This window comes from Opisthorchis viverrini (genome assembly GCF_000715545.1).
Source record: "Opisthorchis viverrini unplaced genomic scaffold opera_v5_83, whole genome shotgun sequence".
NCBI lineage: Eukaryota > Metazoa > Platyhelminthes > Trematoda > Opisthorchiida > Opisthorchiidae > Opisthorchis > Opisthorchis viverrini.
Window position 1 is genome coordinate 1,151,603 of NW_008751739.1, and position 13,137 is coordinate 1,164,739.

Consider the following 13,137-nt stretch of genomic DNA (forward strand, 5'->3'; position numbering starts at 1 on the left):
TGAAAGTGGATGCGTGAAAGTGAGAAGCGAGGCAGATATATGCAACCTATGTAGGAACTTGAGTGAATTCCTCGTTTAGGTATGTAGCCTCTCAGTGACAACGGAGCTGTTTTTTAAGAGCAGGAACTTCGTCACTGAGATCAAAAGTCAATAAAATAAAAAGCAGAGTAAAAACTCACCGACCCGGCATGTTTTCTGCCCCGACAGAGCAGTAATGGCTCCTATGCAGCATAGCGAAGCGGCTAGGTAGGTGGCTTGATGCAAATCGGTCGGTGCATTTAGTCCGACAACTCCATATGTGTATGCTCCAAGCAACGCGGCAGCAGGGATGGCATAGAGGTAGTTATATTCAGGTGGATCGGTGGGACGTTTGAACATGTCAAGCATTCGTTGCGTGACAACGAACCCGCCGCCAATATTGATGGCTGAGAGTAAGGTTGCGGAAGCGGCCAAGTATTCAGGGAGACCGGGGGGAAGGTATCCACCACCCATGAGAAGAAGACCTCCAACAGCGGTGATACCAGACACAGCGTTGGTGACAGACATTAGGGGAGAGTGGAGTGCAGGAGTGACGCCCCAGACAGTGTGATATCCTGAAATAGGCAGACGCGATGAGGAAAATATTATCATGCATGAAGTGACAAAAAATGGAGCCACCCAAATTGGGGCCGATGAGCTAAGCGAGATCAGGGATATTCCCATCGTTTTCAACATCACAATTGGTTGCGAGGTAGCAAATCAACACTTTAGTAGACAATACGTCCGCAGTGAGAGTAACACTTGTTCCAATTGGGTACGTCCATTAGGAGGCTCATGGTCATCACTGACAGCAGCACAAGATGAGAACACTGGTGCACTAGTGCCGTACAATCATGTTAATTTACTTCAACAAAGCCTTCTATTGGGAACAAGAAAGAAATGTCATCGGGGACCTAGGTTTAGCGTACAACAAACATCCAAGGTGCCGGCACCTGCAGCACTTAATCATACAATCTGGATAGAAACTGGCCATAGGGATAATGCTGATACCGCTTAGCCACCCTATCATCCAATGCCTTCAGTTAAGCGCAGGGAGGGCCAAGTGGATTCCATCCTGGACCGATACCGTTCAAACATCCTTCACTCTTTTCTGTCATATTAACTTCCGTCTACCTCTAGATGGCTAAAGGATGTAAAGTGTACATTTCGGTTCCATCAAAGTGAACGTATGTTTTCATGTAGTGAAGTAAAACAAGCATACAATGAAGGTAGACAACCCTGAGGAACAAGGAGACAGACCCGTGACTTCAACCACGAGCCTGGGAAGAAGACAGACAAGAAGTCTTCACAATTGATCGGTGCTAGCGGATTTTCAGACAAAACCGTTTCACACATGATACACGGACGTAGGCGTATGAATAACATGTATACGAAAACCGAAAAAGAGCAAGTAAATCGTGGGGGGGGGGGCAGGTGGCGGAAAAAATACTTGGCGAGATGAAGACGTTTCATGATGGAGAACAAATCGTGCCCGCATTGGTTCTGAAAGTTTGGACCTGCAAGATTGTTCTAGGATCACCAGGCAAGCGATACAGGCAATCAAATAGCTCTAATGTGCAGATGTTTTTTATTATGAATGCGTGGTGGAGCTGTGCAAGGAGGCAGTTGATTAGACTCGAATCTGACGGATGAAGAACGAAATTTTGTTTCCTTCAATTAATGCGTTTAACAGAAAACCAAAAGGAGGTTGGTAAGATCCAAATGCGCTGTTCGATCATGAAATAGTTCCTTTTCTGGACGCCGAAAGGCGCTGATGAAGAACACAAAATAATCCGGTAAAATTCCGGATGACTTAATTGGTAGTGTTTTAGGAACCACGTCATAGTATGACAGTCTTCGAATTTTAGGCAAGACCCTATTAACGTGCCCAAGTCAGCTGTTCTAGAAATAAGAGATGAACAATCGGGTTGAGGTACTGAGCAACCGTTGATAGTACTTTGAGCCACAGATTGTTTATCTCGCCTCGGTGAAGTTGGATGGGTTTCGTTGCGAAATGTCTTGCGTCCTATAGGATAAAGCTTTGATGACCTACTTCAATAAGCCGGCATCGACGATGTAGAACATGCTTCGGCAACACAGATATAGTTTGAGGATAATGTAAGGATATTTGGTGATATTCAATGGAGATTTCATCCTGTCAATAGGGGCCAATCTATGGTGGAGAGAAGCACCGTGGGCCAATCTATGGTGGAGAGCCGAGAAGCACCGTACAGCTGTTTCATCCCTATTGGGAATCATCAGCAGTGCGCATCTCACGAACCCACGAGCTTCCGGTCAGTGGTTGAACACTAAAAATGAAACTGGTCCGCACGTTCCAAATAGAAGAAAATGAAAAAAAGGTGACAAAACTACCCTTTAGGACAGGCGATGTGTGTCGGCAAGTATTCAACACCTCTCTATCAGTCTGATCAAACTGTCCTACTGGTCGTAAAATATTTGTCCAAAGACGGAAGGGTTCTTCCTATGGCTACTCAGGAGAGCTTAGGAAGCAGAGATATTCTAACTGAGTCGAGGGCACTGCTAAATTAGACCCAGAAGTACTTTGATTTGACGTTTAAGGTCTGTGATATCGTGCGGCAGGAACAGACTACTGCAATAGATCTACGATGTACATCATAAGAACGCTGAGTTAAGGCCCTCTAATGTCAGGGAGGAATCGTTCTAACAACTTCAACAAAACAGAGGTGTTTGAAATGCCACGGTGTTTCGGTGAATCACAATATTGATAGGCTCCTCGAATCGGAGATACTCTTCATCTGTTGGCACTACGGGATTTTAAGCGCACATGACTGAACACGTGACAGTGGAACAGCATTCTTGAGCACATTACCGGTGACACCTTGACCGGTCCACTGGCTTTGTGCGAGCATGATTTCGTTAGTTCCTGATGGACGTTTTCTGAGGATAGTGTTATTAGTTGAGTAATTGAGCCATATGTTGGCTTATAGGTATAGGATGGATGCAGTTGTGGTATGACTTCTTTTCTGATGTAAGGAACTTCGCAGTAACCGACACTAGTGGACAAAAGGATGGAGAAGAAAATGATATTCAGCATTGATCAATTTGCATGGGACATACTTTGGTCGTCTGCGGAGCTAAACGTTTTTTTTTCTTTGGCTCGTCTGCATTTCTTGAGCGCAGCTGAGGTGAGGCAGTTTGCGCTCACATAGACTGCCTCCCATTGATAACCAAAATCCAGATAAAAGCTCAGGTACAGGAAAGCGGGGAGTATTGTAAGGACAGATTCTTATTGTCAGAACATAGCAGTCTGTGGTGTCAACCATATATCAAATACGGTTAAGGGGTGAGTAATCGGATTATACCCACGGATTCGACGTTTCTCAGCATAGATCATTATTTGATAGTCCAGTTAAGGGAGGACTTTAGGGAACAACTGGATAACGCAAGCCTAAGAGAAGGCTCATTGTGTCAACAAACATACAATGCATACCTGTAGGCTTGGCCCCTAGGTGTAAATTTGACTGTCAAATGTACCCATAGGAGATAACTGAACGTGGCTTAGGTTACCACAAGCCAAGACACAGAGTCGCTCTGTTTTGACCCAAAAACTTTCTTCAGGGAACGGTCAGACATCCACCAATTGGACGGATATCATGATGTTGAGGAAAATACATCTTCACATAATAGTCAGTGTATGTTTGAGAAATCCAAAATGAAAGTGCTTTCCAGATGGAGTATCAGCGACGATTCACGTATATCAGAACACCACCACCAGTCTTGTTTCCAGCTACCCTTCGATCCGAACCGGGCCAGTGAGAAGTGGTTGGAAGCGAAAAGCCCATCCGGAATATTACTGTTTACCAGAATTCTTAGGTCTAAAGCAAAGATGTATTTCAGCACAACTATAACACGAGAAGATAACGTAGATGGGCATTTTCGTGGTACATATCGTGCTCTGAGTGATATGATGTATGCAATGGTATAGTCTTTTCTCGTTTTCAAAGGGTGAACTGTCATCCAGCATAGCACCTACACTTTCTTGTATCTACAATTATTCTCGGGATGCTTTTTTTTGAAATTTGTCAAAAGGACCCCTTCGAATAGCAATAATTTGATTGACAACGCCGACGCGAATGGTCTGTTTACGCAAATTTTAATTCAAAGGCTATGAGATATGATGTACCCATGTGGCGCGTTACGTCATCATCTTTTGGCAATCGAACTGAGTCCAGTTAACTACCTGAAAAGCCAAACGCATTCAGCGGTTACCCATACTACCTTATTGCTGGTTTACGCAGTTGTGCCCAGAAACCCAGCATAATCGGGATTACATTGTTCAGTCCGGAAACCAAACCGATCAGCTTTGGCGGCCTTATGGCACACTGCTGCAGTGGGACGCGTAGGGACCACGTGGCCTGATATAACCACTTTGTCTGTGTTAAAGGGGTGATCGAGTATTTACGTCAGGAGCTCGTATGTAAACCAATGTGCAACTATGAGCTCTGAAGCAGGCAATTTCTCTGCGGAAAAGTAAGGAAAGAATAAACATACTGTAGCAGAAACGACCACGCTCATCCTTTGGTGTTCTCAGGTGGGTTTTTGGTGCCGATGATTTCCCGCACAGATGAACCGTTGTAGGCTAAGGGCATACGAGTAGTCATTCGACAGCGGCGCCCGAAGACCGAACGAGAAACGTACAGTGAAAAGTAACGGCATGGTGGCTGTGACTAAAGAGACTACTGATGCAAGTCGAGTAGAAATTAGCCTCACCGAATAAACCTTCTAAACGAAATATTCAAGTGCGAATCTATTCCTATCTCCGAGTAAGCAATGTCCTGGGATTGCATATAATACATCGGAGGATGCACACAGATTGACATGCCTGGCTTCCAAAGCCTTGGCGAAAATACTCCGACTCGGGAAACGAGATACCGAAACACAAGCTTTTAACTGAACTAACTCATTCACCACAAAACCCGGTGAAATCGACTGTTGCTGCTCATTGCGTATGGAAGTGAAAATGAGGCACGGATGCGCGGATAAAAGAAATTCCACTCACCAACAATTCCAGCCAAACCGAATGTCGTCAACATTGTGGTAAATGCAGGTGACGGCGAAGCCAATCCGAGGCCAACTAGACCGGACAAACCAACGGCCGTGCTGACGGTACTTCGAAGCTTGGATTGAAAGAGACTTGCTGGAGTTGCAGCTTCCTGGACCGGCACAGCAGTGGCCGATTTCGGACTGACCGGTTGTACCGGTGCAGGTGGTGTCGGTGGTGCAGGTGGAGGCCAGATCAATTTACCCTGTTGATGAACGAAGGAGTAATGTGCTTTCGTCGGTCTCTGCGACTGACAATACATATAAGGAAATAAAAAAATGGTTCAGCTGTAACCCTTTCGGTGCCTAACTGCCATGCCACCAGAAGGAAGCACGAGGACGGCCCAAGCCTAGACAGGGGAAGTCGAAGGGTAGAGGTCAGGTTCGAACCACGGACCTTCCGGTCAGTAAATTCGCGCTCTAACCACTTGGACCATATCGCCCCTACACATAAGGCCTGGCGTGAAAATCAACTACAAGAGTAGACATATTACAGGTCTCCATCGCACAAGATCAAAAGTTATGTGTACACGAGAATGATAGGTGTTGTAGGTTTTTTTCACAGAACATGTTTTGAAACATGGATTCGCTTTCCTCGATGTCGAATTCGACGAGGTGAGTGTCCACACTGAACAGAGCTAAACCGGATTTCGGGCCATGAAAATTTGCAAACTAACCTCATGTAAAACAAGACTTCCCCGAATAACTTCATCTTCCAGATTTAAGTAGAAGCGGTCTTTTGAACCTGAAAACGTTAAGGAAATAGGTTATTTGCAGGAGTTCAATGGAGAAGTTAATGGAAGAGAATCAAAAGCCGACTGAGAACAATAGCTGGAGGCATTCGAAACCAAAGGAACAAGATTAAGGACGCGATTTTGTTTCTGTGTTGCAAATTGTTTCAGGTTTTTGGTTGCATTGGGGAAGGTCTAACGAGGCACATCTCGCAGATCAGTGAAATGCGATTTTCTTAGTTTCTAAACGTAGGCGGAAACATCCGGTTAAAAGTGGTTATGAGTTACTTCGAACTGGAATCCACTCACTTATAAATACCTTTATTAGGCGTTTCGCCATCGTACCATGCTTCGACTGCTTATGCCCAAGCATAATGGAATAAAAACTTAAGTGATGGATAGCAGTGAAGGGTCCAAGAGGAACGAAAGGAACAACAACAGCAAATACAACGGGTTGCAAGTTGAAACTGATGTAAAGTTCACTAGAGGCCTGTTTTTATTGAGAATAAAAAAGTGTTCTACTCAAACTACCTGTGTGGGTCGATCAAAATGACCTGTACTACAAAGAAGTCCCCTGCATCACCTAAGATCTCCAAATTTCACAGGAACATGGAATCGTTCAACTTTGTAAATGCACTGGAGTATGTTTAGTCAACACATTAAGAGGTTTGAATGACTTGCTTCTACCCCAGAGAACAAGCTCATTAGGATACAATTGAACCTCTGTGTAGGAACTACCAGAAAACATCAACTAGGGCTGGTCCACTCTGAGAGGTAACTTTTTCAGCGCTGAAATTTACGGATGTCAAAAGTGGTCAGAGAAACAAAAAAACTGTGCCACTGAGATGTTAACTATCGTGGAACCTGGGAAATAATCTCTTCAATATAACATAACAAGGGTGTAACGGAATAGTATGCATTGGAGAGTGTTACGTACTAGTGTGCTGTGGTTAGTGATGTGAACTCCTTGCAGATACAGTTGGTGCATTCTGGAATGGTAACCTCAGACGAGATCAAGCTTGCCTGGTCCAGTGAAGCTTTTATATAAGTTAAAGAACCATGCGAAAGAGATCCCCTTTTGTCCGACCCTTGCATTTAGGCTTCAAGAAAGGTGGAATTCATGTTAACAGGTCCCCGATCACACACACACAACTGTACCAGGGCGCCAACATCATAAAAAAGTACAAAACCTCGGCTGAAACACCTATTCAGTGCCTAGTTGCCATGCCACCAGAAGGAACCACGAGGGCTGGGACACTGCCCGGTTACGCAGTCGAGATGTCGGGTTTGGGTTCGAATCACGGACTTAAACCAATGCGCTATTTCGAGCTCTCGAGCTGAAGATGGAAATCGGGTAGTGGTCGTCATCCTGCGTGTGCACTCATGACTGAGGCAGAGGCCGTACTATTTGATATGAACTAATTGTAACAACTTGGGTGGAGTATTAGAACTGGTCAAACACAACTAATGAGGGCCATCGCACAACAGCACAGCGAACACCTGGTTTTTCCACCACGAAGGAACAACACGGCCAAGTATCAGTCCAAATGTACCTGGGGGGGTCATTGACAGAAGGAAGTTGACCACATTGTTGGAGAATAACGAGGATGACTGGCCTGCCAGGCGACTGGGCAGATCGGTATAGCCCACATGAGCCACTCCATTGTGGTAGGATAACGTGCCAGGTTTAGTGGTCTCCACGTTCCCTCCAGCCTCCGCTGCCAAATCCACAATAACCGAACCGGGGCGCATAGACTCTACCATAGCCTGGAACAATGAAAAGGGTGAGTTAAGGTGATAAAGAAAAACATACACAAACCTCTTTTCATGAGTGTTTTCTTGGAGTTCTCCCAAAACAGATGGGACCTAATGAGAGTAGGTCGATACTAAACGCTCTAAAACACCAACGGAGAGAATGGAGAGGAATGCAATCGTCTCATCCCAATTTCCCAGAATAATTACGCTCAAATAAAGTATAGTTACTGGTATGAGTATTATTCTACGCCTTTAATTTGGATGGGTGAGGAGTGATCTCATTCAGCTGTAGCACCCTTTCAGTGCCTAACTGCTACGCTACCCCAAGGAAGCACGAGGGCTGGAACACTGCCAGGTTGCCCAAACCTAGACAGGGGAAGTCGAGACGCAGAGGTCGGGTTCGAACCAGACATTCTGGTCAGTAAATTCACGCTCTAACCACTGAGGCACAATGCTACGCAGATATGTCGTGGACCACTGGTGCGCTATAACCGGTAGCTGATGTTTATGGTCAAATGATCTACGATACCGGAAATCCAAACAAATTCGGATACACTCGGAGGAATTGACGCTACCAGTGCTGGCATGGGGTCTACGATAAATTCAGGTGGTAGCATACCTAGTAACATCCTTGATACCTTAAGGAAGCACAATTGAGCAACCATCAGAGAAGAACTCACCTTGGTAATCAGTTTCGGCGCCGGTTTGCCAGGAATCAGAGCACTGGTGACAATGATATCGACTTCCTTGGCTTGCTTGGCAAAGAGTTCCATTTCGGCATCCAAAAATTCCTTAGACATCTCCTTTGCGTAGCCACCTACACCTTCACCAGATTCCTGAGTAAAAGCAGTGAGACCCGGTGTGATACGAGGAAAAAATCGTACAGGTTGTCTCAAGTAGGGAGGAACAAGAGACCGGCTAAAGCAACTAAAGGGAACCATTCTAGCTCATTGATATCATTTGGAAAGGAATCTGTAGAACAGGCTGGTTATGAGGAACTGAACAGGTGTTCGAAACTGTCATTGGCAGTAATATATAACACAATGAAAACGAAGATAACTTGAATACAGCGTAAAATCATTACTTCGCTCAAGTAAGCTTGCTAAGCCACATGTGGCTATATTTCAGTCACGGAAAATCGATAGGAAAATTCGTTTGTTGTATAAGTACCAAACAATTTAGTGGAATCAACAGCTATGTACAGATTACTTATTACGGTGAATATGGAGAAGTAAGACTGAAACGGGGATTGACAGACTGATTTGTACACCTTTCAGATGGAAGTCGTTTGAGGTTGGTTATTACTTAGACTAGACTCTCGCTTTTAGTTATGCGAATGAGTGATCGAAAAGGTCTCCGATGAAGCACACCTTTTTCATTGTGATGGGAACATTCAAATAAACTCGTACTGCACACGAGGACGTGTTGAAAAGGGTTGCGTAATACGGTGGATGCATTGTCTCTCTCTCAGTGGCAGCTAAGAAATAAACCATAGATACCTTGACATTGACCGTGAGGAACTCTGCACCAAGTGATTCGACCTGTTCACGGACAGCTTCACGTGTGTCAAAGGCGCGCACGACAGCACCCAGACCGCGTGCTGTGCTCACAGCTGACAAGCCGGCGACGCCACCACCGATAACAAGCACCTTCGCGGGAGGAATGCGGCCAGCAGCGGTGATTTGTCCTAAAGGAAGAAAAAACAGGACACTAATTCAAAATGAAGTGATTGGTAGTTGATGGTAGTGAGGAGATTTGACGACTTCCAATAGAAATTTTATCCTATGGTGAAAAGTCGAGCAGCACTGTACAGCCGTTTCATCCTTGTTGGGAATCATCAGCAGTGCGCACATAACGAAACCCAGAGTTCCGAACCCTCGACCTCCCGGTCAGTGATTGAACGCTTAACTTTCCATCCACACGCGGCTTATCAGTAGTGTGATTATCCCTTACTTAGACAAGACAGCGACACTCATTCTTCATTCGAGGAAGTAAATGAAAAAGTGAAACCTACTGAGAAGTGGTCACACGAGTACGCAGCCAAAATGTGTAATAGCTTGATGTGAATCCCTTGATTAATTGATGACTGAGGGCTAATCAGACTGCTGATCAGCTGCTCGTGGCCAACCACTAGCCGGAAGGTCGCGGGTTCCAAACTCTGAGTTTCATGAGATGCGCACTGCTGATGATTTTCAACCAAGTGATTAGGCTACCGATACGTGACTGAGTGAGCACAGTTCATCCGTCAATGTGAACCATAGGCAGCGAAAATCACTTGGCTACTTGACCATCCCTCACTTGATTACTAGTCAAAAAACAACATGCAAAAATGACCATGATGCATCGCACATGCGAACTACATTTTAGTTACAGTTCTCGTTTGGGTCAATCAACTGTTCCAACAGTGTGTGCCCAGATTGAATGAGAGCAAGGAAATTTCTTTTAAAAAACAGGAGCCCTGAGAGTAGATAGCTGAAAACCAACATACGATTAAACAGCTCTTAGTTGGTTATGATCTAGGTTATGTTAGAGATTCCACCTCCGTTAAGGAACCGACACCAAAGGAAGCTGTGCAACTTGTTGTCACTCGGAAAGACAAGATCTTTGCCAAGCATTCTCATTCACACACTAATTTGGTTTTCACGGGAGACTCAATTGAATCCAGCTGAATGTCTCCTTTGTGATGGTTTTCAGCAACTCTAAGAGAAGTGTGTTACGTCGAGACAAAATTTCGGCTGAACATAAACAGGTCGCTAATGAGTCCTCCGATATCCAGGCTTCAAATATCTTAACGGAAGTGGCCAATGATACTTGACTTTGGTCGGGCAAAGGGCCCCCTGCTGCCGAATGACGGATTTTTGAATGTACCATTCAGGTGTGTGGTTTTGGGTTTGAAACCAAGCGGCACTAAGTGGACATATCGCTAACAGCTATGGAAAAACGTGGTGCCGACACAGGTACTTGTATAATAAGGGCAATAAGTAATTTCGGCACTGATAACAGGTAGTGTAATCCGAAGAAAAAATATCGTAGTTTGGGGCCGGAACACCTGCGCAATCAACTAAGCCCTATATTTAACGGAAGAAAACGAATACCGAAGTGGCCTCAAATCTGTTCCGAAACCGTGCTTTTTAGATGTAACCTGTCCAGCAGGAAATCCGTCAGCTTTCCAGATTTTCCAATTGTTGTTGCTGCAATTAATGCAGGCAAGCATGCAGTGGAATTCGGGGTACTGCACGATGTAAAGATACACAACACTCATAAGCAGTTTTCCGTATTCTGCTTTCGTGAGGAAACTCACATTAAAAAAGTTCGCCTGTGGAGGCGCGTTCCCTGCGTCGTGAACCCCGGCAGTGTAGTAACATTTGACCACAAGTTTTCAAATGAGCCTTTTTGTTACTGGCTGCAACTCATCTGTAGTTGTGCAGTCTCATTGTCATCGTAACTCCACTGCTCATACATGCACTAACATGGAACATCGCTATCTGTAGTCAGTCGTCTAATGTCAGAGAAAAATCGGTTCAGCTTGGGTTTACGATGCGGAGGCAAGAGCCTCATTCATGCGAATTGTGATACTGCTGGTGACTCCCTCTGGTGAACTTGGACTCGGCGTCGCTCGGTACCCCACAAAAAACCTTTGAGAAAACCCTGGAGTTGGTGATTTCTGGCGTAACCTCTAAGGCACACGCAACGAATCGTTCCACCTGCCCATGACTTGGTGGAGTGCAGTCCAGCGGGTATGGGTTACGTCATACTAGCGAGGGGAATACGCCAGAGAAAAAAACGAATAGTTATTGTTGGACCCAACTCATCATAGTTCAATAGCAGCTGAATAAGCTTCCGAGTTCCAAGGCTGTCGCAAGCGTTGTAGGACTGGATGTTAAAACAATCAGTGGGTTGATAATGGTGACTGATAATCCGGATTTAACCCTGGAGAAAGTTCAGCTCACATATTCGTGGTAGAAGCCGGAAAGGAAATCAATGACGTACGTCAAAGCGCAGTGTTTATAAGAGAACAGAACTTTGAAAGACACCAGACAGCTAACCTTGTTCTGCGAGATCACCGTAGTGGGTGAGTGAGCGATTTGGGATTCACAAGGGACCGACACACGTAACTGCAAGCAATGTTCTTAATTCTGCCTGATTCATGACTCCCCTGTTGAAGCTACATGCGCGCAAACCAATTTCGGCCTCACTTCAGATGTATTGTGCATTATACATTCTGTGATAGAGAATTCGTGCAATAAAGTCCAATGATGTCTAACTAACTACGGTTATTTTTGGCTGGATTTTGATCCTGTCCAAAAGGGTATGCTAAACTTTCAAGAGGTTCACCTTAAATCTACTTTCATCCTGAAGCTATAAACATTCAAACGAGAAAAATGAGTAGGATCTGACAACACTAATTTCGTCATAAAGTTGTCCAGAACTCTTCGACGGCTCACGTTATGTATTACGACTATTGCGTTATCTCGAAACATGAGTCGACCTGGTGTAGCACATCCAGTCGATCCAGGTGAGTCTCCTGTCAAAACCAAACTGGTTTGCAGATGAATGTATGCGACTAATTTCGTCACCTTGAACTCCTGTTTTCAGCCGTTAGCTATATCTCATCAGGGTAATCCACGAAGCACATGTAAGGTGCGCGACGAAGATCTGCTGCGAACAGTGCATCCCTTTCGACGATTTTCGAGCTGAGAAAGTGTCTGTTGTAAACATCGAGGATGTGTTACCGTACCTGATGAGAAAATGTAAACAGCATAATCTAAAGGCCTGTCTACGTCGACGAAGCCATCAGCGTGTGCGACTTTCGATGATCCTAACGAGAATAACAGCAGCTGATCGATCACGGTTTTACCTCCCATACTTTAACTGATGTTCTGGACATGGTAGTGAGCAACGGACGGGATGATGAGACATGTGGGAAAATTCCCGATATTGTTCAATCTTCCCACCCACCATTCAATTCTGCACAAAGTTGAGTCAGAAGTGTCTAACCTAACTCCAGCATCTACAGAGGCGCTTATTTGGTCAAGATAGCGGAACATGTGGCAAACATGGTCTGGGCTACGTAATCCAGACTTTGTCAGAACAGCCATCAGGTCAGAGGTCAGTTCGCAACACAGACGACCGTTAGACAGTGAACTGATTCCGAATCTTGGGAGACAACACAGACCCCAAAGCAGTAACGATAAGTCAAGTCCCGCTCGTCCGATTAGGACATCCAGTCTAAGCACAAAACAGCTGAAGCAAACGATTCGGTTACCGTTGTGTGTGGGATCAACGGCGACTTAGTCCCACGCGGGTGCCTGATATGTCAGTGCGCCCCATTTGGGAACTCCGCGCGAATCTCACGACTGGGTGACCAGCAGACGATGTACCATGTGCGCAGATAGCTCACCAATCTATGTGAAGTTGTCAATCCATTTTTAACTTAGTGGACTCCTACTTAACCCGTTGCACCATTGCCTTACGCTGTCATATATTCCTTATATATCATTTGCTTGCAAATGGAATCCTACCCTGGCAGCACATATAATATATATATATA

The 13,137-nt window shown here is 45.0% G+C and overlaps 1 protein-coding gene across 1 annotated transcript in view; it reads right to left on the reverse strand.

The window, feature by feature from the left end:
• The window catches only part of T265_04810 (hypothetical protein), a gene marked incomplete at both ends in the record, with an annotated part of 61,051 nt that overhangs the window by 12,483 nt on the left and 35,431 nt on the right, over nucleotides 1-13,137 (reverse strand). The window contains 6 exons of the mRNA XM_009169648.1: nucleotides 180-593; nucleotides 5,060-5,306; nucleotides 5,778-5,845; nucleotides 7,385-7,598; nucleotides 8,267-8,422; nucleotides 9,086-9,273. Coding sequence (XP_009167912.1) covers nucleotides 180-593; nucleotides 5,060-5,306; nucleotides 5,778-5,845; nucleotides 7,385-7,598; nucleotides 8,267-8,422; nucleotides 9,086-9,273 — 1,287 coding nt within the window. The remainder of the gene's footprint in view (nucleotides 1-179; nucleotides 594-5,059; nucleotides 5,307-5,777; nucleotides 5,846-7,384; nucleotides 7,599-8,266; nucleotides 8,423-9,085; nucleotides 9,274-13,137) is intronic.